At 52.7% G+C, this 27,790-nt stretch overlaps 1 protein-coding gene across 9 annotated transcripts; it reads left to right on the top strand.

Moving 5' to 3' along the window:
• The first annotated feature begins 2,610 nt into the window (after nt 1-2,610).
• FGD2 (FYVE, RhoGEF and PH domain containing 2) lies at nt 2,611-26,736 on the top strand. 9 transcript variants are annotated; one of them, XM_032862330.1, is made up of 17 exons: nt 2,611-2,901; nt 4,770-4,871; nt 7,996-8,230; nt 9,787-9,867; nt 10,531-10,679; nt 12,188-12,344; nt 12,571-12,709; nt 13,229-13,287; nt 13,518-13,664; nt 14,373-14,465; nt 20,697-20,776; nt 20,861-20,891; nt 21,314-21,406; nt 22,004-22,138; nt 24,817-24,963; nt 25,534-25,680; nt 26,035-26,736. In XM_032862330.1, exons 2-17 carry the CDS (start codon nt 4,804-4,806, stop codon nt 26,248-26,250), a joined length of 1,977 nt encoding a protein of 658 aa, XP_032718221.1. In that variant the 5' UTR covers nt 2,611-2,901; nt 4,770-4,803; the 3' UTR covers nt 26,251-26,736. The 9 variants fall into 9 exon arrangements, 8 of the variants coding, with proteins under 8 accessions (XP_032718221.1, XP_032718227.1, XP_032718223.1 ...); XM_032862332.1 differs by lacking the exon at nt 2,611-2,901 and adding an exon at nt 4,305-4,330; XM_032862331.1 differs by lacking the exon at nt 2,611-2,901 and adding an exon at nt 4,389-4,528.
• Nucleotides 26,737-27,790: the final 1,054 nt, after the last annotated feature.

The raw sequence follows: 27,790 nt of genomic DNA, 5'->3' as shown, positions 1-27,790 counted from the left end.
AAGAAATACCTGGTAACTGCGTGGGTGCCTTAATGACGTGGGGAAGAAGACATCAAAGTAAACAGAGAGGCATACCAGGTCTCTCAGGAGGAAAAGGAATGCGAATGGTAGGTAGCAAGGAAGGCTTCCTGGATGAAGTGAACAGGCTGTTTCCAGGGAAAAGGAACTGATTGGTCAAGGCAGCAAGTAACCATAGCAAAGGTCTTCGGTCAAGAGCAAGAATGTTGGGGCACCTGGGTGGCTCAGTCATCAAGCAGCTGCCTTTGGCTCAGTTCATGATCCCACGGTCCTGGGATCGAGCCCTGTATTGGGCTCCCTGCTCAGCAGGAAGCCTGCCTCTCCCTCACCAACCCCCCTGCTTGTGTTTCCTTTCTCGCTGTATCTCTCCCTGTCCAATAAATAAATAAAATCTGTTAGAAAAAAAAAAAGAGCAAGAATGTTTGTAGCCCTTACACGTTACTCTCCCGTTTAATGTGCACACCCACCATGGGAGGGTGACTCTGTCATGATCTCCATTCCACGCATGAGGAAAAGTGGAGCTCAGTTACTGGCCTTTGCAAAGCAAATAGGTCAGATATGACAAAAGAAGCAGAGCAACGAGGAGTGATAGAGAGTGTGGGATTTGACCTTCTACGACAGGGAAGCTACTTAAAGAGCTTTTTAAGCTCTTTAAGCCTTTCTTTTTATTTTTTGACAGAGAGGGTGGAGTGGGAGAAGGGCAGAGGGAGAAAGAAAATCCCAGGTGGGCTCCATGCCCAGCGGGAGCCCAACCTGGGGCTCGATCCCATGACCCTGAGATCAGGACCTGAGCCGAAATCAGGAGTTGGACACTTAACCAACTGAGCCACCCAGGCACCCCAGGGCAGCTCCTTAAAGAATCCATGCCTCTGAGTGAGTCTAAGCTCCTCAGGCAGGCACTGGGGGCGGGGGGTGGGTGTGAAATGGGGGGAGCAATAATGAACTGAACCAGTGAAAAAGCGCTGGGGATCTGCAGGAAGGGCAGGCTGCCACCTCCAAGCCACCAACCTCGACGACCCAGGTGACCTGCAGGAGCAGCCAGCACCATTGGTCCTGGAGCTAACCAGCCAGCTGTCCCGGGAGCTGGACAGGCTGAGGGACCTGGGTGGAGAACCCAGACCCCCTTCGACAAGTGTGAGCTACACTGGCATGGCCTCGGGAGCGAGCACAGTGGCCGCAGCCCCTCCTGGATCCATGGTCAGCATTCTAGAACTGTGGTTTGGCTCAGTTTGGGTGACATGGCACAGAGCCACCACTCAAGGTCCCATCCCAGACCTGGATGAAATGGCCGGGAAGGTTAATCAGAGCCAGACTGGGAGGGTCTGGAAGGCATACCAAGGAATTTGGGAATTTTCCTGGCTTGGAGTTGGCAGTGAAGGTGGGCCGTGCCTCTGGTGGTGTCCTGAAGGTGCTGGGCATCCTGAGGCTGAGGGGGAAGGGCAGGAAGACGTGCCTGTGGAGCCCAGGGGCAGGTTCTGAATGGGTAGTGCGGGCTGTGTGTCGCTGAGGCCACAGGGCCTGCACGGAGCCTCGGGAGGTACTGGCAGGTGAGGAACAAGTCAGGGAGGAGGAACAGCGAGGAGCTGAGGAAGTGGGGGAACCAGGGACACAGAGCCCTGGAGGATTGTTCTGGGTGTGGGCACCATGGCTCTCCTTCCTGGGCCGATGCAACTCTGACGTCTCCAGTGTCACGTTCGGAGTTGGGCTGTCAGATGTCCCTGTGCCCTCTCCCCGCCCCACGGGAGGTGCAGGTCATGCTGTTTGAGCCTAGATTCCACTCTAGAAGCCCAAGGTACTGGCAGCTGAGGGCTGAGACAAGCCTCTGTGTGCATTGTGTTGTATCTGTCCATTCCACAGGCCTCCTAAGGCCCTACTATGTTCCAGAGCCTGGGCTGGGCTGGGGATCCAGGCCTGAGGACCTGCCCTGCCCACAGGGAGCCCGTGTACAGTCCGGTGGGAGGCCGAGGAAGCAACTGGGTCCTGCAGTCTAGGGAAGAGGAGCACCAAGGAGAGTCCTCCCCAGACCTGGAAACGTCCAGGAAAAGCGGCAGTTAAAGATGGTTCTGAGCAAAGCCCCTAGATTAAACCACCATGGACAGGAAATCCAGGGGTCTGCCCTACAATCAGCAAAGTCCTGGCCATGGGACCTGTAGGGCTAGTAACCCAGTGTCCTCTGAGCTGTATTGTGTGGGAAAACAAAAAGAATAAAGTAAAACTGTGAGTGGGAAGGGAGTTCATAGGTAGGACATTGTAGACTTTATTTGACTGTAGACTTTATTTGTCTAGACTTTATTTGAATCCTGATTTTTTTTTTATTAAGTTATCTCTACCCCCAACATGGGTCTCGAACTCACGACCCCCGAGATCAAGAGTCACACGTTCCACCGACTGAATCAGCCAGGGGCCCATAGCTCCAAATTAAAAAAAAAAAAAAAAAGGAAAAGAAAAATGATGATGGATGAGTCTGCTCAGGCTGTCATAACAAAATACCACAGCCTGAGAGGCTGAAAAAGAGCATGAATTTATTTCTCACGATCTGGAGGCTTGACGTTCACTCGCGGTGTTCTGTTTCCAGTGAGGTCTCTCTTCCTGGTTAGCCTCCCATGGCCTCCCCTCAGAGGGTGTGCAGGCTGTGGGGAGAGGTGGGCGTGAAGAGATTGCTCTTGTTTTTCTTAGAAGGCCACCAATCCTTAAAAGGACCTTCTTCATATGACCTCATTTAAGCTTAATTACTTCCTAAACACCCTATTTCCCAATATAGACACGATGGAGGCTAGGGTTACCAGATGAATTTTTGGGGAGGACTCAGTCCACTGGAGATGACATTTAGGAGGCAACTGGATCTTTGCTGACTCAGTTTTCGATTACATCAAGGAATTACTGGTAAATACCTCTTGGGGTATGGAAATGGTAGTACTGTCTTATGTATAGGCATATACATGTATGTAGCATATGTGTGTATGCATATAGGGAATAATATTACCATATATGGATGTGTGCGTGTAGTATATATATATATATATATATATGTTTCCTTATCTTTTAGATACACACCAAAACATTATAGGAGCGATCATCTGACATTGAGTATTTGCTTCCAGATAAGGGGGAATGAATGTGGCTGCAAATGAGGCAGGACTGGCCATGAGTTGATGGTTGTTGGGTCTGGGTTATGGGTTCATGTGAGCGCATTATGTTATGCTGTCTACTTTTGCATGTGTTCTAACTTCTCCATAATAAAATGTGAAAACAGAAAGTGAAGAGGACTGGGGCACCTGGGTGGCTCTGTCCTTCTTGAGCATCTGCGACCTGATTTTGGCTCAGGTCATGATCTCATAGGCGGTGGGATTGAGTCCAGTCCCATTCTCCCCACCTCCCACCCCCGCCCTTGGGTTCTGTGCTCAGCAGGAAGTCTTCGTGAAGATTCTCTCCCTCTGCCCCTGCCCTCACATGCTCTCTCTCCCTTTCTCTCTCTCAAATCAATAAATCTTTAGAAAAATGAATAAATAAATACAATCTTAAAAAAGAAAAGAAGTGGAGAGGATTGGTGAAGTTTAGGGTTGGGGGAAGGAGTCAGGCATCTGCTAGAAGAAATTGTTCAGGCGAAGCTCTGAGCTGGTGGGGCAGGTGGGTGTGTGAGCCCCCGGGGGTTTACAGGTGCTGGGGCATGAAGCTGTGCCACGCACATCGGGGATCCAGATGACTAAGGCCCCGTCCCTAGGCTTTGAGGACAAAGATGAGTCTCAGTGGAGCGCCCTGCTTCAGGACCAGTGAGACTGGAACCCAGTGGGAGAGCCCTGAAGGGCCAGTAAAGCTGTAAGGGGGATTAGGAGATGGGCATTTGTTGTGGAAGGGCTGGGAGACCAGGTGGTAGGGGAAGCTTCCAGCAGAGACAACCCAGCACGCTAAGAGCAGGGCAGTCTGGGGATGACGCAACAAGAATGTGGTCATCCGGGTTCTCAACCAAATCTCTGCTGGAGTTGTAGGCAGCTCACCTTTGCTTTGGACATCTGACTTCTTTTGTGTCCTTACTGGGTGACTTTGGTCAGGTTACTTGACCTCTCTGATCCTCAGTTTTTTCTTCTGTGAAATGGAGGTAGTAATGGGGCTGCCTCATAAGGTTATTGTGGGATTAAATGAGAAAATGCTTGTAAAGCACTAAAAAGAGTGTGCCTTAGCTGTTATTATCAGAGTTTCGGGGAGGAAGCTGCTTTCCCCTGGGGCAAGGAGGTGGAGACAGTAGCCATTAAAATGAGGGCCCGGATGGGGAGGTGAGAACAGCTCTGTACTCCTCCCTGCTAGCCCTTAACAGGTTTGTGATCTATTTTTAATTTAAAAAAAGTGGTTTCCTCATAGCAGTGAGCCACTGGTCAGATGCAGAAAAGAAGTTGCTGAGAAAATTTCAAGTAAAATCCACTGGGCCTTATGAGAAATCGTGGCTGGTCAAGATCAGCCATGGGAGGGCTCCAGAAACTGCCTCTGGGTCCTGTTGCCCCCTTGGGAGCATAAGGTCAGACCCTGTGAGGGAGGGTGGGGCCTGAGAAGGCTCCTCCCTCTTGGAGGAAGCACGGGCCTTTCCCCTTCGGGGCTGTGGCTCTGGGACCACTTCCTTCTTCCTACTCTGAAGCCAGGAGCAGGCCTACTGAGCCCTCTGGAAAGACCAGAGCTCATTCCAGGATGCCTTAGCACCTCTGTGACCCCAGGTGAGGGTGGCTGAGGGTGCTGATTGGAGGCCTCCCGCCCTGTTTCAGGGAGTAGCTGAGTACCACCATGGAGGCCTGAAGAATGGAGGGAGAGAGTAAGGAGAAGCTGGCATCTGTGTCCAGTCTGGTGACCGTGTTTGAAAACAGCAGGTATGGGGTGGTGGGGGTGGCAAGGGTCGCCAGGGCCAACCGGTGGGCTCCCTGTAGTTCCACTGTCCAGCCCGGGCCCCCCTCTGCCCACCCACCACCAGGCCTGGAGCACAGGCCCTCCCTCTCTCCATGGTTAAGGATCAGTACTTGGGCCACCTTGGCCCCCCACAGTGAGCAGTTCTCTCTCTGGGCCCATGCTAGACACCTCCTCCTGTCTGGGCTGTGCCTGGATTCCTGGTAGCATGGAGGAGTGTGGTTAGGCCCCAGGAGCTGGGCAATGGGGAGGGTGTGTGCAAGGATGTGTTGGGGAGAGTCCAGAGGTGTGTAGTTGAGTGAGTGTGGGTGGGCCCCACAGTGCTGGGGCTGCAGGACTCCACCCATTGCCTCTCCCTCAGAAATGATAGTGATGCTTATCAGACACTCTTTATAAGTAGGACAACCATATAATTTATCATTCCGATCAGGGCACAATTAAAACTGGAAGTGGATGCCATTAAATTTTTTTGGCGGAGGGAAGGGGGCGAAAGAAAAAGCTGAGACTGTACTGGGAGAACCTGGACGGATCAGCAACCTACGTTTGGGACACTGTTCTAAGTGACTTGTGTGACTTTTTTCATTTAATTATCTAACAGCCTCCGGAGGGTAGGTCTATTTGTAGTCCTACCTTCTGATGAGACTGTGGGTGTACAGAGAGGCAGGGAGGTTCAAAATGCTTCAGGTTCATGGATAGGGGCTCCCATCTGAAGGGAAAAAAACTGAGCCTCATGTGTGGAGGTTACTGGTGGCCCTGGCAGGGGCGGGGTGTGTGTGTGTGTGTGTCTGTGTGTGTGTGTCTGTGTCTGTGTGACATTAATCTACTCTGCAGGCTTTTCTTTTCTTCTTCTTTTTTATTTTTTACTTTTTTGAAGATTTGATTACTTGTCAGAGAGAGGGAGAAAGGGAGAGCACAAGCAGGGGTTGCTGTAGTCAGAGGGAGAAGCAGGCTCCCCACTGAGCAGGGAGCCCGATGCTGGAACTCGATCCCAGAACCCCGGGATTATGACCTGAGCCGGAGGCAGACGCTTAACTGACTGAGCCACCCTGGGCATCCCTCTGCAGGTGTTTCTTAAACCCATCACTGTGTTAGGAACTGTTGTCGGTAGCATTCTCTGGAAATAGACTCTAAGGTAGAAATTTGCTTCAGTAGATTTACTGGGGATAGTTTTGGGGATGACACTTGTTGGGGCAGGGTATAGCACTGGGAGAAGCTGAACTGTGTATACTTGCAACAGAGGCCTCAGCCCTCCCAAGGAGCTCTGGAGCTGAGATTTCCGTCAGGTTGTTCTACTGAGGCAAAGCCAGGGGTCTTTGTACCCCCACATGGACTAGTCATTGGATATGGACTTGACCTGGGATGACAAAGCATCACCCAGGAACTGTAGTGGACACAGGAGCCAAAAGAATGATCCCTGCTGAGAGGATTTCTGTCTTTGGACATCAAGCTTATGGAATTACTGTGATGCCAGGTCACAGACAATAGATTTCCCAAGAGGAGCCTAGATTCTGTGCTGAGGGCACTCAGAGCAGAGAAAGACTTCTGTGGGCTTCGCAGTGGATGTGGCAAAGATGTGGGCCTAGAAGGGTGGTTCATCTTCTTGAGCTCCTGACCTTACCCCGCCTCTCCCAGAGTTCTTTGCCAAGCACATTCTAGTTCAGCACCGAGGACAGCTCTAGGCACGACCTTCCTGGCCCACCACCCACCCTTTGGAGTGTGGGGAGAGAGTACCACCCAACTCAACAGGCCAGGCATGCCCAGTGGAGACCCTTGGCATGTGTGCCAGGCCCAGGCAACACTGGGCAGGAGGAGGCAGCCCGCAGACCAGAATGGAGTCAGAGGAGGCCTTGTCTGCAGGGTGAGAGCCACCCATTATCGGGTGAGGAGCCCCATGCCAGCAGCCTTGGCTTTGGCTTTCTGGTGAGGTCTCCCCAGCACCTTAGCTGATCTGAAACTGAGGGGTGAAAAGGAAACAGAAGCTGGCCTGGGGCACTTGGAAGGAAATGCAGAAGCTGAAACCAAATGTAGAACAGAAAGCCTGAAACCCAGCTATTTCCACGGGCTGAGGAACCAGGCACCAGGGTGCCAGACAGGGGTGGAAGAGCCCATGGGGAGCCGTGAGGACTGGTTTCCAATCGTCTCTCTACCACCCAACAGCTGAGGGACTCGGGGCGGACATGTTTACCCTCTGGACCTGCTTCTCCTTAACTCAAATGAGGAGGGGCAGTTTAGGGTGAGGTCTCAGGAGCCAGCATGCCTGATCTGGATCCCATCTTTGTCACCCCTAGCTTTGTCACTAATGCTCTCTGTACCTCAGTTTTTTTAACTGCAAAACCAGGGTCATGAAAACCTTTCTCAGAGTTTTGGAGACTTTGTACATGTCTGGTCTCTCCATCTACCAGCCTGTTTGTCTCATTGCAAGCCTTTCCATACCAGAGAGAATGGGTATAGCCCAAATCGTGGGATATATTCAGTGAGGGTGGCCTCTTTTATCTAAAGAATTTAACTAGCCCCTGGACCTTGTAGTAGGATAAACACACACAAAGCTACCCTTCAAGAGGGCATTCCTGGAGGAACAAGGAAACTGCTTCCAGACTGCCTTTCCCCTGCCACCGGAGATGTAGAGGGCACGGTTCCCGTGGAAAAGCCCCAGCTTCAGCAGCTCTGCCCTCCCTGTAGAATGTTCCATGGCTCCCACTTTCTCTCCATATATAAGTTACTCAGATTTCAGGGCCTTTCCTGCCACAGAGACTAAAAACAGAGGTGAGATGTACAGGTGAGGGTGATCTGGGGCCACTTAGAAAGCACTGCATACAGATGAGGGGTTCCTCACTGCATTTTAAAGAGGGAAGTATGTCGTTCTCCAGAAAACAAAACAAGTCTAAGCTGACTCATTCTGAAGACTGGAGTTCCCTCCAAGAAGATGCTGGGGAAGGAAGTGGATGTTTTACTTAGCAAATTCCTTCTTAGTGCAGGGGCCACTTCATACCTGTGATTTGCATTAATCACCCATAATCCTCACCAGGGAAGTGCTATCCTTCTTCCTATTTTATAGCCAGGAAACCCTCAAATCTGTTTTGTTCACCTCAGGACTCCAGGTGCAGCATCCAGAGTGTGCAAGCTGGAGATCGAACATCACTGCCCTGGGGGCAGGGCTCCCCCACCTGCAGAGCCATGGAAGGAGCCCAACCATGGGGAGACCCTGCAGAGGTCCGAGCCCAGGATGGTTAGCAGGCGGTACCTGAGCTCCCTGAAGAACAAGCTGTCCAGTGGGGCCTGGAGGAAATCTTGCCAGCCTGGGACCCACGCTGGGCTAGGGACACAGGTGCCTGAAGGCTAGAGCAAAAGTGGGGAGCTGGGGGGACCCCTTCACCGACCTCCCAGAAAATTCTCTCCCAGCCAAAGCCAGCACTTCCCTAGGCAGGGGTCTTGTGTCACCAGAGATCAACTGACAGCTAGATTCTCTCCTCTTAATGGCCTTTGGTTAATGCCTACAGCGCACCCCACTGTTGGCATCATTTCCTGTGCCCCTCGCTGAGGGAGTCTTTTAGGCAAGGACATGAAAACTCAGACAGCTTAAAGAACTTGTCTGAGGCCACGCAGCTTAGAAGGGTCTCTATTTTGTGAACCGGTACCCTTCCCGGGTGTGGCCTCAGTTTAGCCACCGAAGAAGGCAATAATTCCAACTAGAAATAGAGGCTAGTGCTAATGCTGCCGTTAGACTGATCCTGGACGGGTCACCTGCCCAGTCTGGGTGTCGGTTTGATTGTCTGTGGAGTTCAAGGGCTAGGGTGCATGACCCTGTACACCCTGGAGCCAGACCACCAGGGGTCATGCCCCAGCTCTTCTGCTTTCTAACTGTGTGACCTTGGGCAAAGCACTTGTAAAGTGCCTCTTTGTGCCATTCCCTCATTTATAAAATGGGGAGGGTGATCATGTGGTGGCTGAGTACAATTTATTATTTCTCACAAATCTCTGGGTTGACTAGAATGCTCCCTGATGGTTCTTCTATTGATCTCACTTGGGGCTTGTGTTAGCTAGCTTGGGGCTGCCATGACAAAATGCTACAAACTGGGCGATTTACTGGAAATAGATTTCCTTACGATTCTGGAGACTGGAAGTCCAAGATCAAGGTGCTGGCAGGGTGGGTGTTTGGTGAAGCCTCTTGTCCTGGCTTATCAATGGCTTTTGTCTCACTGTGTCCTCATGCACATACTCTCCTGGGGTCTGTCCCTACTCTTCTAAGGACACCAGTCCTGTTGGATGAGGACCTCACCCTTATGACTTCATTTAACCGTAATTATCACCTCCAAGGCCCTATGTCCAAATATAGTCGTATTGGGGCTTTAGACCTTCAACGTATGGATTTGGGGAGGAGGACACAAGTCAGCCCATGATAGAGTTTCTCCCATGACTGCAGTCAGATGGTGACCAGTGCTGGAATGCCCGAGACAGCTCAGTTCTCAAGGCCGGTGCCTGGGCAGGGACAGTAGAAGCTGGGTTCAGCTGGGGTGCCGGCACAGCTGGGCCCTTGGCTCTCTCTCTCTGAATGAGGTCTTTGGACCTCTCCTTCTGACATGGCCTCTCCATCAGGGCAGCCAAATTTCCAGATGCGGTGGTTCCTGGCTCCCAAGAGAGCATAAGCTTCCAACAAGCTTCCAGACCTTTTAGGCCTTTGGACCAGTTCTGGCACAGCCCCACTTCCTACCCTACTCTTTGTTAAAGCGATCCCAGCGCCAGCCTAGATGCACTGTGGGAGGGCATGAGTGCTGGGAAGTAGGCGTTCACTGGGACGTCTTTGGAGACTACACCCAGGGTCCCCATCAGAGGAGACCAAAGCTGTCTCTCTCCTTCTCCTTCTCCCCCTTGACCCGCCTGCAGGAGCCGGAGGAAAAGAGGATCGTCCAGGAGCTCCTGGAGACAGAGAAGGCCTACGTGGCCCGCCTCCATCTGCTAGACCAGGTCAGGGGCCAGAATACCGCCCTGTCCTGCTCTGAGCCCCAGCACCCAGTTCTCCTCTCCCCACCTTCACTCTCCCTTATGTGTACCTCACTGGCGCTGTTAGGACCTGGCATGTGATTCGAGGAAGTCTCAGTCTTTCACCCCCACTGGCTGGAGTTGGGGCAGAAATGAGGATTTAGGGAACTGATGCCACCTGCCGTTCCAGCCCTGGTGCCCAGGCCGGCACCTCGCATATAGCAGAGTGCACGTGGCCTTCCCCGCCATGCAGAGAGTCCTCATCTATCACCCCCACACCCAACATCCTCACTGTTCCTAGACTTCACACATTCTTAAGAAGCCCCAAGCCTGAGGGTTAAATATTTGTGCATTTGGAGCATGATCCTTAGCTTGGTGAAGTCCAAGACCTTGACCGACACGAGGTGGGCCCATTTCTGACATTCATCAGCTGTCAGCCCCCGACTAAGTCCCTGAGCCTCTAGGCCTTCGTTTGCCTGTCTCTTCCTGAGGCTGTTTCGAGGATGATGGGAGGCTGAAGAGGTGAAAGCATCCCCCAGACCACAGAAGGGCCCGGAAAGCCCCCAGGCTGTGCCTGTCTCTGCCTGGGCTGGTGTGCGGGGGGCTCTTCTCGGCCATGGACCGAGTGACCGGCAGGCGCGGCTGCAGGTGTTCTTCCAGGAGCTGCTGAGGGAGGCCCGTGCCAGCAAGGCCTTCCCCGAGGACGTGGTCAGGCTCATCTTCTCCAACATCTCCTCCATCTACCAGTTCCATGCACAGTTCTTCCTCCCGGAGCTGCAGCGGCGGCTGGATGACTGGTGAGAGGTCCTCTGTGAACACCCGAGCCCCCATGGCCACAGCCAAGGCCGGGACAGGGTGCAGACCCCTGCGGCACTGGCTTTGGCCTCTTCGGACCCCTGCTGTGTGTCCATGATGGTCTCCTCCCCTGGGCTCAGTCTGTGCTCACAGTAAGGGGCTTGGACACGTGGGTGCTAAGGGGCTGTGTGTGTGTGTGTGTGTGTGTGTGTGTGTGTGTGTGTGTCTGTCCTGGGGAAGGAGGTGTGTCGGTCCCCAGCAGGCTGAGGGACTTCAGAGCCAGTGGAAAGAGGCAGTGCTAACTGAGGGCTTCTGGCATGCTCTGCCTTGGGTTTCACACTTATGAACTCACTGATTCTTCAAACCCATCTCCTGTGTGGTGATACAAGGAACTGTCTTCATTTTCAGAGACGACCACTGAAGCATTTGGTGGGGGAATTACTTGCTTTATATATTTTGCTAAAGAAATGCCATGAGGACTGGGGTGTCCTTTAAAATTCTTCAGCAAAGAGAAATGTCCATAGTTGTTAAATTCAGGGTCAGATATATAGGGTCTCATTATTATATTCTTTTTCCTTCATGATGGCTTAAAGTTTTTTGCAATAAAATGTGGGTTGGTTTTTGTTATTTTTATTTAATTTTGAAGATTTTTAAAAAAGATTTTATTTATTTGAGAGACAGAGAGAGTGAGTAGGAGGGAGAGGGAGGGAGAATCTGAAGCAGACTCCACTCTGAGCTCAGAGCCAGACAAAGGGCTCGATCCCATGACCCTGAGATCATGACCTGAGCTGAAACCAGGAGTCAGACACTTGACCAAATTCACCACCTAGACACCCCTGGGTGTTTTGTTGTTGTTATTGTTTTAAAGATGACCCTATGCCTACCACCATTCCTGTTTTTTTCCAATGGGAGAATGGAGATACAGAGAGGTTAGGTGACTTGTCCAAAAATACACAGCTAGAGTAAGTGGAACAGTTGGGAATCAAACTCAGGAAGGCCAGCTTTAGGGACCGTCAGGCACTTCGTCGCTCTGCTGTCACAGCCCCTGGGCTGACCTTCAGGCCCTACCACGATATGACCCTGGATACGTTCTTACCCCTCTGGGGCTGTTCCGTCATCTCTAAGATGGGCCAATGACCACTCCCCACAGAGGTGTGAGAATTAAATGGGGTGAGACCCATGGCGTGTCTTGGATGGTGCTTGGCTTCTGGCCCTTGCTGCCATTACGTCGGCTGCCTCAAGTGGTTTCGGGATGTGCGGTGGGGGCCCGATGCTATGCTGGGCCTGCGGGTGGAAGAGAACAGCATCTGCCCTCAGGGCTCAGAGTCTGAGGGCTGGATCCCACACATGTGGGTGAGGGTGATGAGCTCCCATGCCTGTACCCAGAAGTGCAGTGGAAGGACTGTTTTTGGGAGTTATGTGCTTCAGAGAGCCTGGCCTAACCTGACCCTGCCTGAAGTCGAGAGAGGAGGTCCTCGGGCTGAAGGCAGTATGGGTGGCCCTCTTCCAGGACAGCTACCCCCCGCATCGGTGACGTCATCCAGAAACTGGCCCCATTCCTGAAGATGTACAGTGAGTATGTCAAAAACTTTGAGCGAGCGGCTGAGCTGCTGGCCAGCTGGACTGACAAGTCTGCCCCCTTCCAGGAGGTGATCACCCGCATTCAGGTGAGGCTGGGCAAGGGCTGGGGCCAAGACTGCACCACCACCCTGGTGGGTACTGGCTCAGATTCCCCAAGGGATCTGGAGCACCTCCCGCTCAGCTGCTTGCACCACCGGCTTCCCACGCCAGTCTGCCCCACCAACTTCCCCCCCGCCCCCGACCATCTCAGCAGCCCGCTCTGCCGTTCCCCACTCTCAACCCACACTGTTCCTCCTCCCATCCCTCCCCAAGAGCAGCGAGGCCTCCGGCAGCCTGACTCTGCAGCACCACATGCTAGAACCTGTGCAGAGAATCCCACGCTATGAGCTGCTGCTCAAGGAGTACGTCCAGAAGCTGCCAGCCCAGGCTCCAGACCGGGCCGATGCTCAGAGTGAGGACACCACCCCCTGGAATCCATGGGGCTAGGGAGGCCTGAGCCACTCCCCTTTATTGACTGAGCACCCCATCAGCTATCAACATTGATTGTTGGTACTTCCTAGACATTATCTATACCATTAGCCATTTTTTATAGCCACTAAGGCCCAGAGAGATCAAGCAACTTGCCCAAGGTCACACAGCCAGAAAGGAGCAGAGTTGGGATTTGAAGCTATGCCTATATTATCAAACCCCGTGCTCTTTCCACAGCACCCTCTGGGTCTGGCTTGGTTTGGGGAGGAATGAGTTGGTCACAGAAGCCCAGTGCCTAAGCCCTATCTTTCAGTGGCTTCCAGTCTCTCCACTCTGGGTGAGAAATGGCCCCCATCACACAGTCATCCCGTGTGCTGGCCAGGCTTCTCCTACATACTCATAGCAGACTCTCGGGCCTCTTTGTTAAGACTTAAGGACTTTCTGCCTCAGCCCCCAGCCCCACATTTTCAGGAGATAATTCTGGCTCTGTGCCCTCCTTCAGAAGCACTGGACATGATCTTCTTGGCCGCTCAGCACTCCAACGCAGCCATCACTGAGATGGTGAGCAGCTGGCCCTCAGGGGTGGGACCAGCAGGCATCCCCAGGGGCCCTGTACTTCCTCCCTGCAGCTCTCAGCCATACCCACCCCAGCCGTCTAGGTCTCTATCCACTCATCCCCTCAGCCTCTGCTGTCCTCCCCCTCAACTCCCGTCCCTGTCCACATAAGACAAACCTTCCAGAATCAGGTGGGCCCTGCCGGGCCTTGGCTGAGGGCGCTCCCCCTGTCCCAGGAGCGGCTGCAGGACCTGTGGGACGTGTACCAGCGCCTGGGCCTCGAGGATGACATAGTGGACCCCTCCAACACCCTGCTCCGCGAAGGTCCCGTCCTCAAAATCTCCTTCCGCCGCAGTGACCCCATGGAGCGCTACCTTTTCTTGGTACAAGGACGCTAAGTGGCCCTCTCCCCCTGCCCTAGAGAGGGCGGTCCAGGGGCCACGCCCACCAGGTCCTGCCTGCCTCGTGTCTGCCTGGCACTGCGGGAGAGGCAGGGAAGAGCCTGCTTCTCTGTGCGTTATTGCTTTGGCACCCAGTGACTTTAGAGAAGTCACAGGCTAGGCCTCAGGATTTCCAACGAGGGGTTTCTCAGGTAGGCCCTAGGAAGCAACAGAGGCAGAATTGGAACCCAGTCTGTTTGGCTCCAAACCTTGCGGTATTAAACTGCTCTAGGAACTTTAAACATTAAACTTGCTCTAGGAACGCAAAGCAGGAGAGAATCAGGTTAGCTGGTAAGAACTACCCAGATTGGCACTCATGAAGCCCGGGGGTTCTCCTGGAGATCTGGCAACTGGTCCTCCCTGGAGGTCTGGAGGAGGGAGCTGTAATGTCCCATGAGCCCCTGCAGCCCTGAGTCCCCATGAGAAAGGCCTTGTAAGTCTGAGGCCCACAGACAGGGCGACTCTTGAGTGACCATCCTCATCAGATTGGAGGCCAGATAGACAGCCCGTTCCTCATCACACCTGCGACTCCTGGGAGCTGACCTGGAGCCTGGCAAGAGGAGAGGGAGGCGCAGGGGTGCTCCAGCTCTTCCTCCCCGTCCTTCCTGCCCTGCCACTACCCACTCCCTCACCATTCTTTGTCTCCGGCAGTTCAACAACATGCTGCTCTACTGTATACCCAAGGTCATCCAGGTGGGCGCCCAGTTCCAGGTGAGGACCCGCATCGACGTGGCCGGAATGAAGGTGAGAGGCACCCCGTCCCCTGACAGCGCCAGGCTTCTTCCTGAGGCTGGGATCGAGTATGGGGAATAGCAGCAGGGTCGGCCGGGTTCTCAACCTAGGAACCCAAATCTGGAGATCCTGGGCTAACATGGTGGGAACGTTTTGGGGCAGGAGCTCTCCCCTGTGGGGGCGCACAGGCCTGGCCCACTCTTTGGGACAGTGCCCTCCCTGGCCTGACCTCTCTCTGCTTTCCCTATCCACTGCCCCAGAGCTCTAACAACTTTAATATGTGCATGAGGCCCTGGGAGTCTTGCGAAAATGCAGGTCCTGATGCAGTTGGTCCGGGGAAGGACCTGAGACTCTGCATTGCTAACCAGCTCCCAGAGCTGCTACCGCTGCAGGCCACAGGCCACACTTGGAGCAGTAAAGGTCTACATGGTCAGCTCCACCGCTGGACTGTGTGTGTCCCCAGCCAGAGATGGCCACAAATGCGTGGGGACAGCAGCCCATAAATAGTGTCCACTGACTGGCTGGTCCCTGTGGATTGGGCCCTGCATCACCCCATCAGACTCTCATGTATCCCTATAGTGGAGGAGTTGTTATTTTCCTTTGCCTGTTTCTTTTAAAAATAACACTTTTTTACTTTAAAGCATAGATAATACACATCCCCAAATCAAATATAAAAAGTGCATTCAATGAGAAGTCTCCTCCCCACTCTAACTCCTAGTTCTCTTCCAGGAGACAGACTTTTTGCTTCTTCGAAGGCCTTCTGGAGGTAGTCTTTGCAGACACCAACAAATAATATATTTTTTATTGCTTCTTTACTTACGTTTCGCATTAACAGTGAAACCATTTTCCAGAGACACTGTTCTCCACTCTGCTTTTTTCACTAAGTGCTAAGTTCACTAAGTTCACTCCAGGCTAAGTCTGGTGATTGTTCACGTCAGGACATTAAGAGTGGCCTCACTCTTCGGTGGGTAGCTGTAGGGTGTTGCCGTCTGTGCAAAGTACTGTAACCCATTCAGCTAGCCCGCTACTGAGGGACAGCTAGTCGTTCCCTGTGAATAACTACAGAGGAATAACCAGGTACATGCCTGCGTGTGAGTCTATCTGTAGTTAGTCCCATCAAAAAAAAAAAAATCCGGAAATAAACTGTGGCACATCTAGACAATGGAATATTGTTCGGTGATACAGAGAAATGAGCTACCTAGCCATGGAAAGTCAGGCGGGAAACTTCAGTCAGTGCATTTTGCTAAGTGAAAGAAGCCAATTTGAAAAAGGCTACACGCAGTGTGGTTCCAGCTGTCGGACACTCTGGAAAGGGCAAAACTATGGAGACCGTAAAAAGCTCGGTGGTTTCCAGGGGTTAGTGGGGAGGGAGGGACATGCAGTTCGGGGGATTTTAAGCGCGGCGAAGCTGTCTCTTGCTTCACTGGAGTGATATTTGGCCAAACCCCCAGAATGTACAACACCAAGAGTGAATCCTAATGGGAACTGCGGACTCTGGGCGATCATGACATGTCCATGGAGGTTCATCAGTCCTCACACATGTCCCCCTCTGGTGGGGGATGTTGATAATGGAGAGGTTCTGAGTGTGTAGGGGAGCGGGAGGGTATATGGGAAATCTCTGTATCTTCCTCTCCATTTTGCTGTGAACCTAAAATTGATCTAAAAAAATTAAGTCTTTTTTTTTTTATTAGTTTCAGGGTAGAATTTAGTGATTCATCAGTTGCATATAACACCCAGTGCTCATTCCATCAAGTGTCCTCCTTAATGCCCATCCCCCAGTTACCCCATCCCCCACCCACTTCTCCAGCAACCCTCAGTTTGTTCCCTATAGGTAAGAGTCTCGTACAGCTTGTCTCTCCCTCTGTTTTCATCTTATTTTATTTTTCCTTCTCTTCCCCTATGTTCATCTATTTTGTTTCTTAAATTTCACATGAGTGAAATCATATATTTGCTCTTTTCTGACTGACTTATTTCGCTTAGTATAATACCCTCTAGCTCCATCCCTGTCGTTGCAAATGGCAAAATTTCATTCTTTTCCATGGCTGAGTAATATTTCAATATTATATATATATTCAATATATGTTTTATATATATATATATATCTATATATATATCTATCTCACATCTTCTTTATCCATTCATCTGTCGATGGACATCTGGACTCTTTCCATAGTGTGGCTATTGTGGACATTGCTGCTATAAACATCCGGGTGCAGGTGCCCCTTTGAATCACTATGTTTGTATCCTTTGGATAAATACCCAGTAGTGCAATTGCTGGGTCATAGGGTAGAATGATCTCTAACTTTTTGAGGAAGCTCCCTACTATTTTCCAGAGTGGCTGCCCTGATTTGCATTCCCACCAACAGTGTAAGAGTGTTCCCCTAAAAGTCTTTTGAAAGGAAACCGAGGCCCAGAAAGGTTATAATTTGCTTGGGGTCACACAGCAAATCTTGGTTTGAGCAATCATACCAGGTAAAACAGAGTCCAGAGTCCCTGGACCTAATCACCCTACTGGACTGTCTCCTCTTTAGGCTTCAGCTCAGAGGCGCAAAGCTTATGCAGAATTGCAGGCATAGTCGAGTAAGTCAGGGTGGGGGGGAACTTTCTTGACAACTTTCTGATCTCTCCTGAGCTCCAGGGTGTCCTGAAGGCTGGGGCTGGGAGAAGCGGAGGTCAAGTCCAGCTGATCTTGGTATGCTTCCATTTCTCCCATCCTGTCTCCCTGTCACTGCCCGCCCCCCCAGGATCTGCCTCAGGAGGGAGGTGCAGGTAGGAGTTGAGCCAGGACCCTCAGTCCTCTGGAGGACCCCTGGGCCTCTGAGAGCCCTCAGCAGGGAGGACCTTGTCTTGCTCCTGACTGGGCTTACATGGCATTTGGGGCCCAATCAAGGGCCCGAAAGTGGGGTGCAACTTGAGCATGATGAAGTCCAATGGGGGGACCTGGGCTCCCGTGGGGATTCTAGCCTCCTCCCCATACCTGAGCTGCCTGTAGTCTTTTACAATTGTAGCCCTTCACCCCGTGGCATCCAACTGCCCTTCCTGAGTGGTCAGAATGTCCCAGCTGCGAGGGTGTGTGCAGGCTTGTAGGTCTGGGAGCCTTGGTGAGTGAGACTGAGAAAGGCAGGTTTATGGAGAGCAACAGACAGACAGAAATGGAGATAGGCAGCCCTGTCTTAGGGCTGGCAGAGACCCAGGTGTAGAAAAAGAGAGGCGGAGATTGACAGAAAAGCCAAGAAATAGAGAGATCAACACAGAGTCCTAAAGAGAAAATACACGGAGACAAGACCGAGAGCATCCGTGCGTGCCGAGTTCCTGGCTCCTGCCAATCCCAGTGAGCACATTTCCTGCACAGAGTGTCGAATGCTCCAGCAGCTGCCCGGCACCTTCTCCTGAAGGGCCCAGGCTGGGCCAGGGCAGAGCTTTCTACCTGCCCGCCATCTGCATGGGACCCATTTCCCAAGTCTGCAGTCTGAAGGTAGGTCTGGCCTTTGACCACCATGACGGTTCCCACTGGCCTATGACCCTCTGGTCTCCTCCTTTCTGGATAGCAAGGAGGCCTAGTTCTCAGGAGCTGATTCTCCCAAGGTCCAAGTCGGTCCTAATGTTGTGCCATCCTGCACAAGGCCAGCCTGGGAAGAAGGAAGGGATGCAGGCACATACACACCTAGAGTCTCCATGTACAACTGTGTAGGTTGGGCTCTGCACAAGCACATCTCATATAGGATGAGCACATCTCATCCAAGCAGACATTGTGGACTGTTTACTTAAAATTCTCATTGTCCGGCAGATGGCAGTCAAGTGTCTCGTTCCAGCAAAATCTGAATATTATGCAGTTTGCCAACAGATGTCAGTAAAGTGTTTTGAAGAAGGGGTGTCTCTTTCTAATTAGCACAAAGGCACTGTATGGGTTAGCAGGGCCCTGAATGGGCCCAGACGTGGAGAGTGGTCGAGACTGGGCACAGAAGACCCTGGAAATATCCTCTAGAAGCTTTCATCCTGCCCTTCTAAAGAGGGGGGTTCTGGCTCCTCTGGTTCCCCTTCTTCTTTTCTTTCTTTCTTTCTTTTTTAAATACTTTATTTATTTATTTGAGGGAGAGACACACACAGCAAGAGAGGGAACACAAGCAGTGATAGTGCAAGAGGAAGAAGGGGGCTTCCCACCCAGCAGGGAGCCTGATAAGGGGGCTCAATCCCAGGACCTGAGCAGAAGGCAGAGGTTTACTGACTGAGCCACCCAGGGGCCCCTGGTTCCCCCTTTTCTATTAAAAGCGTCATATTTCTTTTTATCTCTGGGCTCCAAACCATAGATTTCTCTTTTCTTTCCCTCCCCCCTTTCCCTCACCAATTAGTTGTGGAGTCTTGCCAGCTTTCCCCATATCGTCCCCCAGAGAGAAAGCTTCTTGCTTCCCAGGTGCAGGGTGGTCTGTTCCCCCCAGATCCAGCCCTTCTCTGCCCCTTGCACACAGCCGCTAGAGTGACTTTCCCAAACACCTCTTTCTACATCACAGGAGCTTCTCCACGTATCAACCCTCAGAGCCTCCCCATTACCATGGATTCAAGTCCAAATCACATCAGGCACCTTCTAGAGGGAACAGACCAACTCTGTGGCCCAAAGGGTAGAGCAGCCCTAACATGAGGAAGGACATACCCAGAGTCAGTTTTCCTGGGACACCGTGGGCTGGCCTGAGGGTGTGCAAAGGCCTGGTCGCCACAGGGCAGGGAGCCAGCAGAAAGCCTCAGGTAACAGGTAGAACAACAAGGTTCCCCACACCAGAACTCTTGTCTACGTCTTAGTTTCCCCCTGTGACTCTCCACTCTGGGAGAGGTCTACGTTTACGGGACTCTGGGGTGGTGTGGAAATAGATGTTCTTCCGCCTTCCCCTGGGAGGCCAAAACCCTGAATTCAAACCCTCATTCTGTCCTTTAGCTGCTGTGTGAGCTCAGGCGGGTCTCTTGCCCTCTCTGAACCTCCATCTCTACATCTCCTAAATGAGGGTGGTAGCATCTCTCTCCCAAGATTACTGTGAAGATTTTCTTTAACTTTTTATTATGGACAGTTTAGAGCCAAGAAAGTAGCTCAAATAACTTGTGTACACTCATCACCTGATTTCAGCTGTTGTCAACTCAAAGCCGGTCTTGTTTCCCCAACGTCCCCCTCCTATTCCTCTTTCCACTGGATTATTTAAGAGCAAAGCTCAGACCCATAATCATTTCACCTATAAATACTTCAGTATGTGTCTGAACGAGATAAGAACTTTTTTTTTTTGCTATAAAAGGTGACAACAGGACCATTATCACATCTAGCAAATTAATACTAATTATTTAATAATACTAAGATCCTTTGGTTTTCTTTGACGTGTAAATGCCTTCTCACAGTTGATGTGTTTGAATCATTTGGGATGTGTTTCTGACATCCCTTCTAATCCATTACACATCCCCTCCTTCTTCTTTTTTCTCATGTTTTAATTGAAACAATCAGCTCATTCTCTGGGAGCATTTCTCACGGACTGGATTTTGCTGACTGCACCCCTCAGGTGTCACTCAACATGTCCCATGGCCCCCTACATTTCTTGTAAACTGGCAGCTAGCCTAGAGGCCTGACCAGATTCGAGTATGTGAGACCGTGGCTGGCTGCCACTGCCCTCAGGAGGAGTGTCTCAGCTAAGAATTAGGGTTGATTGGCGGGTTCAGCAGTACGTGTTACATGAGAACATGTATGGGGAGCCCTGAGCTCAGTGGCTGGCACATAGTAAGCATTTCTCACCGGCAGACTTCATGATGGCCATGGACTTGGGGTTCTCAGACAGGGGAACGGTGAAAGACAGGAAGTGGGGGAAGATGTCTGTCAGATCTCTGGATTGGGCAACAAATTTCTTCCTTCACTGTATGGGATGAAGAGTCTTATTCTAGGCCTTAGGTCTGCTCTTGAAAAAGCTGTGTCCCCAAACCCAATTTATGACCCAATTTCCATCTTTGGTGAATCCTTTGTCGGAAACTGTCACTCCTACCTCACACAGAGTCAACTTAGCTGCCACTGAAATTCTAGGAGCCTTGACATCCTGTTTGCTCAGGTGCATTTACTTGGCTCCGCAGATTTTGGGAGGCCATGGAGAAGGTCCTCATACCTGTTCCTCAAATTCGAATTGTTCCTTGGGCGCGATCCACCTCCATCCACCCCACGGTGCCTAGAGGGACGGGGTGTGACAAGTCTGAACAAGTCATCTCCCTCTCATTCCCGAGCAGGTGCGGGAGCTGACTGATGCGGAGTTCCCCCACTCCTTCCTGGTGTCAGGGAAGCAGCGCACTCTGGAGCTGCAAGCCCGGTAGGCATGGAGCTGGGGGCTGGGCCAGGCGGGAAAACCGGGAGTGGCTGCTCTCCTCAACACCTGTGTTCACTTTCCGAGCAGGTCCCAGGAGGAAATGATTTCCTGGATACAGGTACCAGAACATTCCAAGGCCCCTGGGGTTCTGAACCCAGCCTACCCACCCAGGCCAGGGGTGGGGGGAGGGGGTGTGTGCACGCGTGTGTGCACGTGCATGTGCGTGCACACATGCCCAGCTACTCCCTGTGCTTCCTCAGGAGTCGCTCTGTGTTAGTTTGGAATGAGACCTGGGTTGAAATCTTGCTGCCTTTCGCTGACTAGCTGGGTGGCCTTGGGCAGGTCACATAATGTCCTTGAGGCTCAGTTTTCCCATCTGTAATCTGGGGCTGTTTCTCCTCCCTTGAGTCAGCTGGGTGTGTTTAGAACCCGGCACCCAGCACTCAGAGGCTTCCAGCAGTGTCTGTTGACTGAATGGGTGGATGGACAGATGAGCGAGCCCTCCCTGCCACTTCCTAACCGCTTCCCGTGTCCCCTTAGGCCTGCCAAGCGGCCATTGACCAGATCGAGAAGCGGAATGAAACCTTCAAGGCTGCGGTCCAGGGCCCTGAGGGAGACACCCAGGAGCAGGAAGTAAATGAAGCCTTTGCCTCCCTTGAGGGAGCCACCAGCCTCACACAGGCGCATTCCCTCTCTTGGCTCTGCACAACCCAGCCTGGAGGGCGGGGGAGTGTCACCCACTGGGACTGACTTAAAGGGACCCACTAAAGCCCACCCACCCCCACATCAGAGACTCAGTGCCAAAGGTTCTCCCATTAGCAAAAATTTCCTTTGGGAGACTCTCTATGCAATCCTCCCTAGGAAGGATTTCATGTCTGTGTAGCTCAGGCTGTTGGGGGGAGGCAGGTTGGGGATGAAAGTGCCCATGAAGCATTAAGGCCAAGGGAAGGTGGGAGGCAGGTGGGGTGGGAGAGGGAGAGTGTCCGGGACTTGACTTCCACTCTGAGCTCCGAACTCTGGCTTGCTGGGTGTCTTTGCTGAGTCCCTTGACATCTCTGGGCTCAGCTTCCTCACCTGTGCAAAGGGAGTCATATTAACTGATCCGTAGTATAGTCCTTGCCGGTTAGGTCGGCTTCGAGCCGAAGCCCCCGGGAAGCAGGTGGACAGAAGGCCCCTGGGCCCCCGGGCAGGGCCAGAAGGGGGTCCTGAAGCCCTCACCCGACTGCCCAGCAGCTGCAGTCCGAGGAGCTGGGCCTCCGAGCACCACAGTGGGTCCGGGACAAGATGGTGACCATGTGCATGCGTTGCCGGGAGCCCTTCAACGCCCTGACGCGCCGCCGGCACCACTGCCGCGCCTGTGGCTACGTGAGTAGTCCCGCCAGCACCTGTCCCCTCACCTGTTCCTCGTCTGCCTCCACCCTCCCAGCTCGGGGCCCCTCCGGTCTCCCCACCAACTCTGCTGACCTGAACCCATGCCACCCAGGGGCGCTGGGTGCTAACTCGGGCCCGGATATGTGAGTGGCCTTATTCGGATCTTACAATGTCCCCCTGCGACCCAGCGGCTTCTGTGATCTCCGTTCATGGGGATGAGGCTCACAGGGCTTAGACGAGGTGCTCAAGAAACCCTGAGAAGTGGCCTTGTGCGTTCACCTGTTCTTACCACTGCTTCCTGAGAGCCCCAGACCCAGCCCGGGGAGGTGATCTCTCAGTCCAGGTGGGACGTGCACCCAGCACCCCAGCAGCCCCATGCCCATCCTCCCGTCTTCCTGTGCGACCTTGGCTCTCGGGCCCCTCCTCTCTGGGAAGTCCTTGGCCCTCCAGCACCTGCTCAGTTCTTCGGCTAACTGTGCCTCAGTTTCCTCGCCTGGGCGGTAGGGATTATAATAACTACCTTCAGGGTGGTAGTAGGCTCCTCCTTTCCTTCCTCAACAGTTTCGGGTGGGGCTCGCTCAGAGCAGCAGTCACCAGCTGATTGAGGAAGGAACCTGTCCCCTCCTCGTATCAGCTCAGGCCCGGTTACTCGAGGCAGATCCTGCGTTGCTTTTCAAGCACCCGCTGCACTTGGGCTGTTCTCTGTGGACCCGACAACCCCCTCGGTTTACTCTGCAAACAGAGAAGCCCTTTACGGCCTCAGTCTTTAATGACCTCCAGGAGACAGGAGACCAGCTGGGCAGGTTGGGGCCACTCAGGGAGGTGTCCCCAAAATGCACTGCATGGCAGTTGGGGCACAGAGTAAATTCCAAGGACTGGGAACACACCTGTGTTCAGACGAAAGTGAGGCGTTCTATCAGAGCCAAATAGAAAGGATCCGGGGATTAGCCACTGTTCTTGGGTGATTCACGTCTGCAAATAAGGGTTGAGTCAATTCACGATTGCAACTTGGTAAGTAGTTCCTAAAACATTATTTAAAATAGTTAAGAAATACAAAGAGGTGCAAAGAGTAACAATACCTGTGACCTTCAAGGTACAGGGAGGAAATATAACATTTTGACAACTGAATGAAATGTATGATCCTTGATTGAATCATGGATGGGAAAAACAAAACCAGCCGCAGAGGCCCTTATTGGGAACTTCAGGGAAATTTTGATCACAAGCAGTAATCCTAGATGGATGTTAAATTTCCCAAGTATGACCATGACATAATGAACAGGCAGGAAAACGCCCTTGTTCTTACGTGACACCAGCTATTTATTTGAGGGTAGGGTACCACAATGACTGTGATTTATACTCAAATTGTTCAGAAAAAAAGTACATTGATATAGAGAGAGATAAAGCAAATGTGGCCAAAATTTAACAATCGGAGAGTTTGGTGGGGACAGTATCATTGCAGTGTTCTTTTGACTTGTCCGTAGGTTTGAAATTTTTCAGACTAAAAAGCTGGGGGAGGAGAAAATAAATATACACTAGCAAGATAAAAAATTTAAAGCTCAATAAAATGAAATATTCCCAAGGCAGTTAAAGCCCCCTGTGTGGGGCTCTGTGAGATACCCCTGGCCCAATTTCAGGATTTCTCATGCCTGCGCCGACCTTTGTATTCTGTGAGTCATCTTTTCAGTCATCTGGGTGCCCAGTTTCTGTCTCCCCACCTGCCAGACCGGAATCCTGGTGAGGGTGGGGCAGGCCAGGCCTTCTCCGGTGGGGCCCTCCCAGACCACGTGCTGTGTTGGCCACCCAGAGGAGCCCCCTCGTCTCTGTGTCTTGCCCCCCATATCCAACCCCACATCCTAGGCTCACAGTGACACCCCAGTCTCCCTGGAGGTTACAGCCTACACCCCCCCATGCTTCTCTCCTAGTCTTGCCAGGCCTCTTTCTCCTGGCTTCCTGGCATGATCTGGTCTGCCTGGGGGCTTTCTCCGCACTGGGCCAGCAGGGGGCGGGTGGGGGGCATTCCCCCCAATGCACATGACAGGTCTTCCTGGCAAAAACAACCCGCCCTTCATTTTTATATTAGAACACGCTTGACTCTAGGATTGCATGAATCTTAAAGCTAAACCATGGAACTTTAAATACCTGTCCTGTCCCAGGGAGGGCCAGCTGCTGCCTGTGAGCAAAGGGGCCCTAGGCAAGTCACTGCCCGCCTTGCTATCGGGGGAGGATGGAAGGGCCAGCGCTGTCCACCTGGTGGGGAGGCTGGGACAATCAGAGGAGATGGCAGAGGGGAGAGAGAGCTTGGAGAAGTGAATTAGAGGCAGGGGTGTGTGCAGGGAAGCCCCTGGGATTACTAGCCGTCCTCACAAAGGGAGAATCAAGACACACCCATGGGGGGGGGGGCGCAGCTGGGGGAAGCTCTTGAGCTCCCAGCTCGGGGAGCGCAGGGCCTGAGCTCTCCCCTGAAGCCATGGCCTCCAGGCTGGGCCTCTGCCAGCACAGGGGACCACCTGTCTCTGCCTCCATTCCTCTCCTGAAGTTTGCTTTGTCTTCCTCCTGTCCCCAGGGGCTCTCATGCCCCCCATCATCTCCCAGGCAACAGTGCCAAGGCACCAGTACAGCCCTCACCTGCCTCACCTCAGGCCCCAAGCCCCTCCTTCCCCCTCCTCCCCTAGGTGGTGTGCGCCAAGTGCTCCGACTACCGGGCTGAGCTCAAATATGATGGCAACAGGCCCAACCGAGTGTGCTTCCACTGCTACACCTTCCTCACTGGAAACGTGCTCCCCGAGGACAAAGAGGACAAGAAGCGGGGCATCCTAGAGGTGAGCGCAGAGGGCCTCCGCTCAGCAAGTGCTGGCCCTGTCCTTGGTGCTCAGGACCAAGCCAGCCAAGGTCGCACTTGCCATCCTTCTCTCTGCCTATGGTCCTGGGGAGGTGGGGAAAGACCCCCCATGCCTTCCAGCTGAACACAGCTTCTGAGGTTCACGGCTGTGCCCTTCCACGGACCTCTGCCCACTTTCCAGTCATCCCCATTCCCTGCTCATTCCTACCCCACCCAGGAGTCCACACAGCCCTCTCCCTGCTCAGGTCCCAGTTCTGTTCCCTGGGGCAACTCATAGGTGATTAGCCCTCCCAGCACTGCCCCAAGCTCAGGCTGGCTGGGGCTTGATCACAGCTCTGCCACCCACCAGCTACGTGACCACAGGGCCCTAACAGGACCTCTCTGAGGCTCAGGGACAAATGACCCCTCCTTGTAGGGTTGCTGCAAGGACTAGAAATGGTGATTGTCAAGCCCCCGGTCCAGTGTTTGACATAGGGTGGGTGCTGCATTCCCCGATAGCCTGACAGTCTCTCTCTCTCTCTCTCTCCCTCTCTCTCTCTCTGTTTTTTAGAAAGGGTCCACGACAGGGTCCCAGCAAAGCATCATGTGCGGCTTCCTGCAGCTGGTTGGGGACAAGTGGGGAAAGAGCGGGCCCCGGGGCTGGTGTGTGATCCCCCGGGACGACCCCCTCGTCCTCTATGTCTATGCTGCCCCTCAGGTAATGCCACCCCCTGCCTCCCAGACCTTGGCCTTCTCATGGTATGTGTGTGTATGGGGGGTATTGTTGGCCCCATATGCCAGAGGAGGAAACTGAGACCCAGGGAGGATGTGGTTCCCTCCAGCCAGAGGGTTAGTGGCTCTCAGAGCTGGGCCTAGATTCCAGGTCACAAAAGCTTTGCCCAGTGGGCAGCCAGCCCTCCTCCACCATGATGCCCTCCCACCAGTCCACCCTGCTTCCTGGGTATTTGGGGAGCAAGAGGTGGGTATGTGGCTTTTACCTTCAAATTGGCTGTCCGACGTGCTGGGGCTGAGCAGAAAGACAGTGGCCCATGGCTCTCTCCTCCCCTCCCAGGACATGCGGGCTCACACCTCCGTCCCCCTGCTGGGCTACCAGGTGACTTCGGGGACCCAGGCTGACCCTCGGGTCTTCCAGCTGCAACAGTCAGGCCAGCTTTACACCTTCAAGGCTGAAACTGAGTTGCTGAGGGACCGCTGGGTGAAGGCCATGGAGCGGGCGGCCAGTGGCTGGAGCCCAAGGGGGCCCAGTGATGGAGACCTGTCCGACTGACCCCCAGCCGACCACTCTCCCCTTCAGAGCCCGGCTCCTGCCTGGGGCTGACCCTGTGGTGTCTGTGATCCACTATTCCATGCTGAGCTTTCAAATAACCAATTTCCAGGGGCACCTGGCTGGCTCAGTCTGTAGAGCGTACAACTCTTGATCTTGGGGCCATAAGTTTGAGCCCTGCGTTGGGTATAGAGATTACTTTAAAAAAAAAAAAATGAACTTTAAGAAACAAACAACCGATTTCTAGTCATTGGTGCCCAGACGGTGTATCTTGATCTGGGATTCAGAAAATGTGGGTCTCTTCCTTTGGGGAGGGGGTGACCAAGTATCCCTGTTTGCCCAGGGCTGAGGGGTTTCCCGGGGTGTAGGACTTACAGTGCTAATACCTGGAAAGTCCCAGATAACCCAGGACTGTTGGTCACCAGTTCGGTTCGCCACTGGGCTGTACATTAGCATCACCTGGGAAGCTTCAAACAAAACAAAACAAAACAATGAAGGGGCACCTGGGTGGCTCAGTTGGTTAAGCGTCTGCCTTCAGCTCCGGTCATGATCCGGTCCTGGGATCAAGCCCCATATCAGGCTCCCTGCTCAGTGGGGAGTCTGCTTCTCCCTTTCCCTCTGCCCCTCCCTGCCCCACTCATGCATGCTCTCTCTCTGTCTCAGATATTAAAAAAAAAAAAAAAAACCACCTTAAAAAAAAGATTTTTAAAAACCCTGAAAATTTAAAAAATACCAATGCCCATATCCATTACAAAGATTGTGGATTTCATTGGTCTGGGGTGAGGGAAGCACGGAAATGCTTTAGGAGTACCATCCTGAGTCTCAGCTTGGACTACCCATATGAAGAAGAGAGCAAGCAAATTGGCAATGGTTGAGCACCTGTTGAGTGCCAGATGTGATAATAATCAGAATAATAAATAATAAACATCTACTGGGCCAGGCACTGCACTGGCTGTGAACTGGACTGTCTCATTTCACCCTCAGGAGTTACAATCCCCATTTTCCAGATGAGGACACTGAGTCCCAAAGAGGTTTAGTTATTGGCTCCAGGTCCTGCGGCTGGTGGGTGCCAGAGCCACGTCAAAGCTCTTTCCATCAGGCAAGCAGAGAAGGGAGGGGAGTGGAAAGAGGGAAAAGGTGGGAGGAGGAGGAGAGGGCAGGAACACGATTGTCCTGCCCTGGGCTCCCAGGCGAGGCTGCTTTTCCCAGAGGGACCACTAGGGAGTAGCAGTGATCCCAGCATGGGCCCTGACACCCTGAGCCCTTTCCATCAGGCCCGCCCACTGGGCTCTGCCCTTAAAGAAGGTAAAACACGGGGACCTCTGGGTGGCTCAGTGGATTAGGTGTTTGGCTCAAGTCATGATCTTAGGGTCCTGGGATCCGTCCGGCATCAGGCTCTGAGCTCAGGGAGCAGTCTGCTAACATTTCTCTTTTCCTCTGGCCCTCCCCATGCTCTCTCTCTCTCAAATAAATGAATAAATCTTAAAAAAAAAAAAAAAAAGGCAAAATGGATGAGCCATAGATCTTTGCTCCATTCCTGGCC

Source organism: Lontra canadensis, unplaced genomic scaffold (assembly GCF_010015895.1).
Source record: "Lontra canadensis isolate GAN:19392208 unplaced genomic scaffold, GSC_riverotter_1.0 scaffold23, whole genome shotgun sequence".
Classification (NCBI taxonomy): Eukaryota; Metazoa; Chordata; class Mammalia; order Carnivora; family Mustelidae; genus Lontra; species Lontra canadensis.
This window is presented reverse-complemented; position numbering and strand designations above follow the sequence as displayed.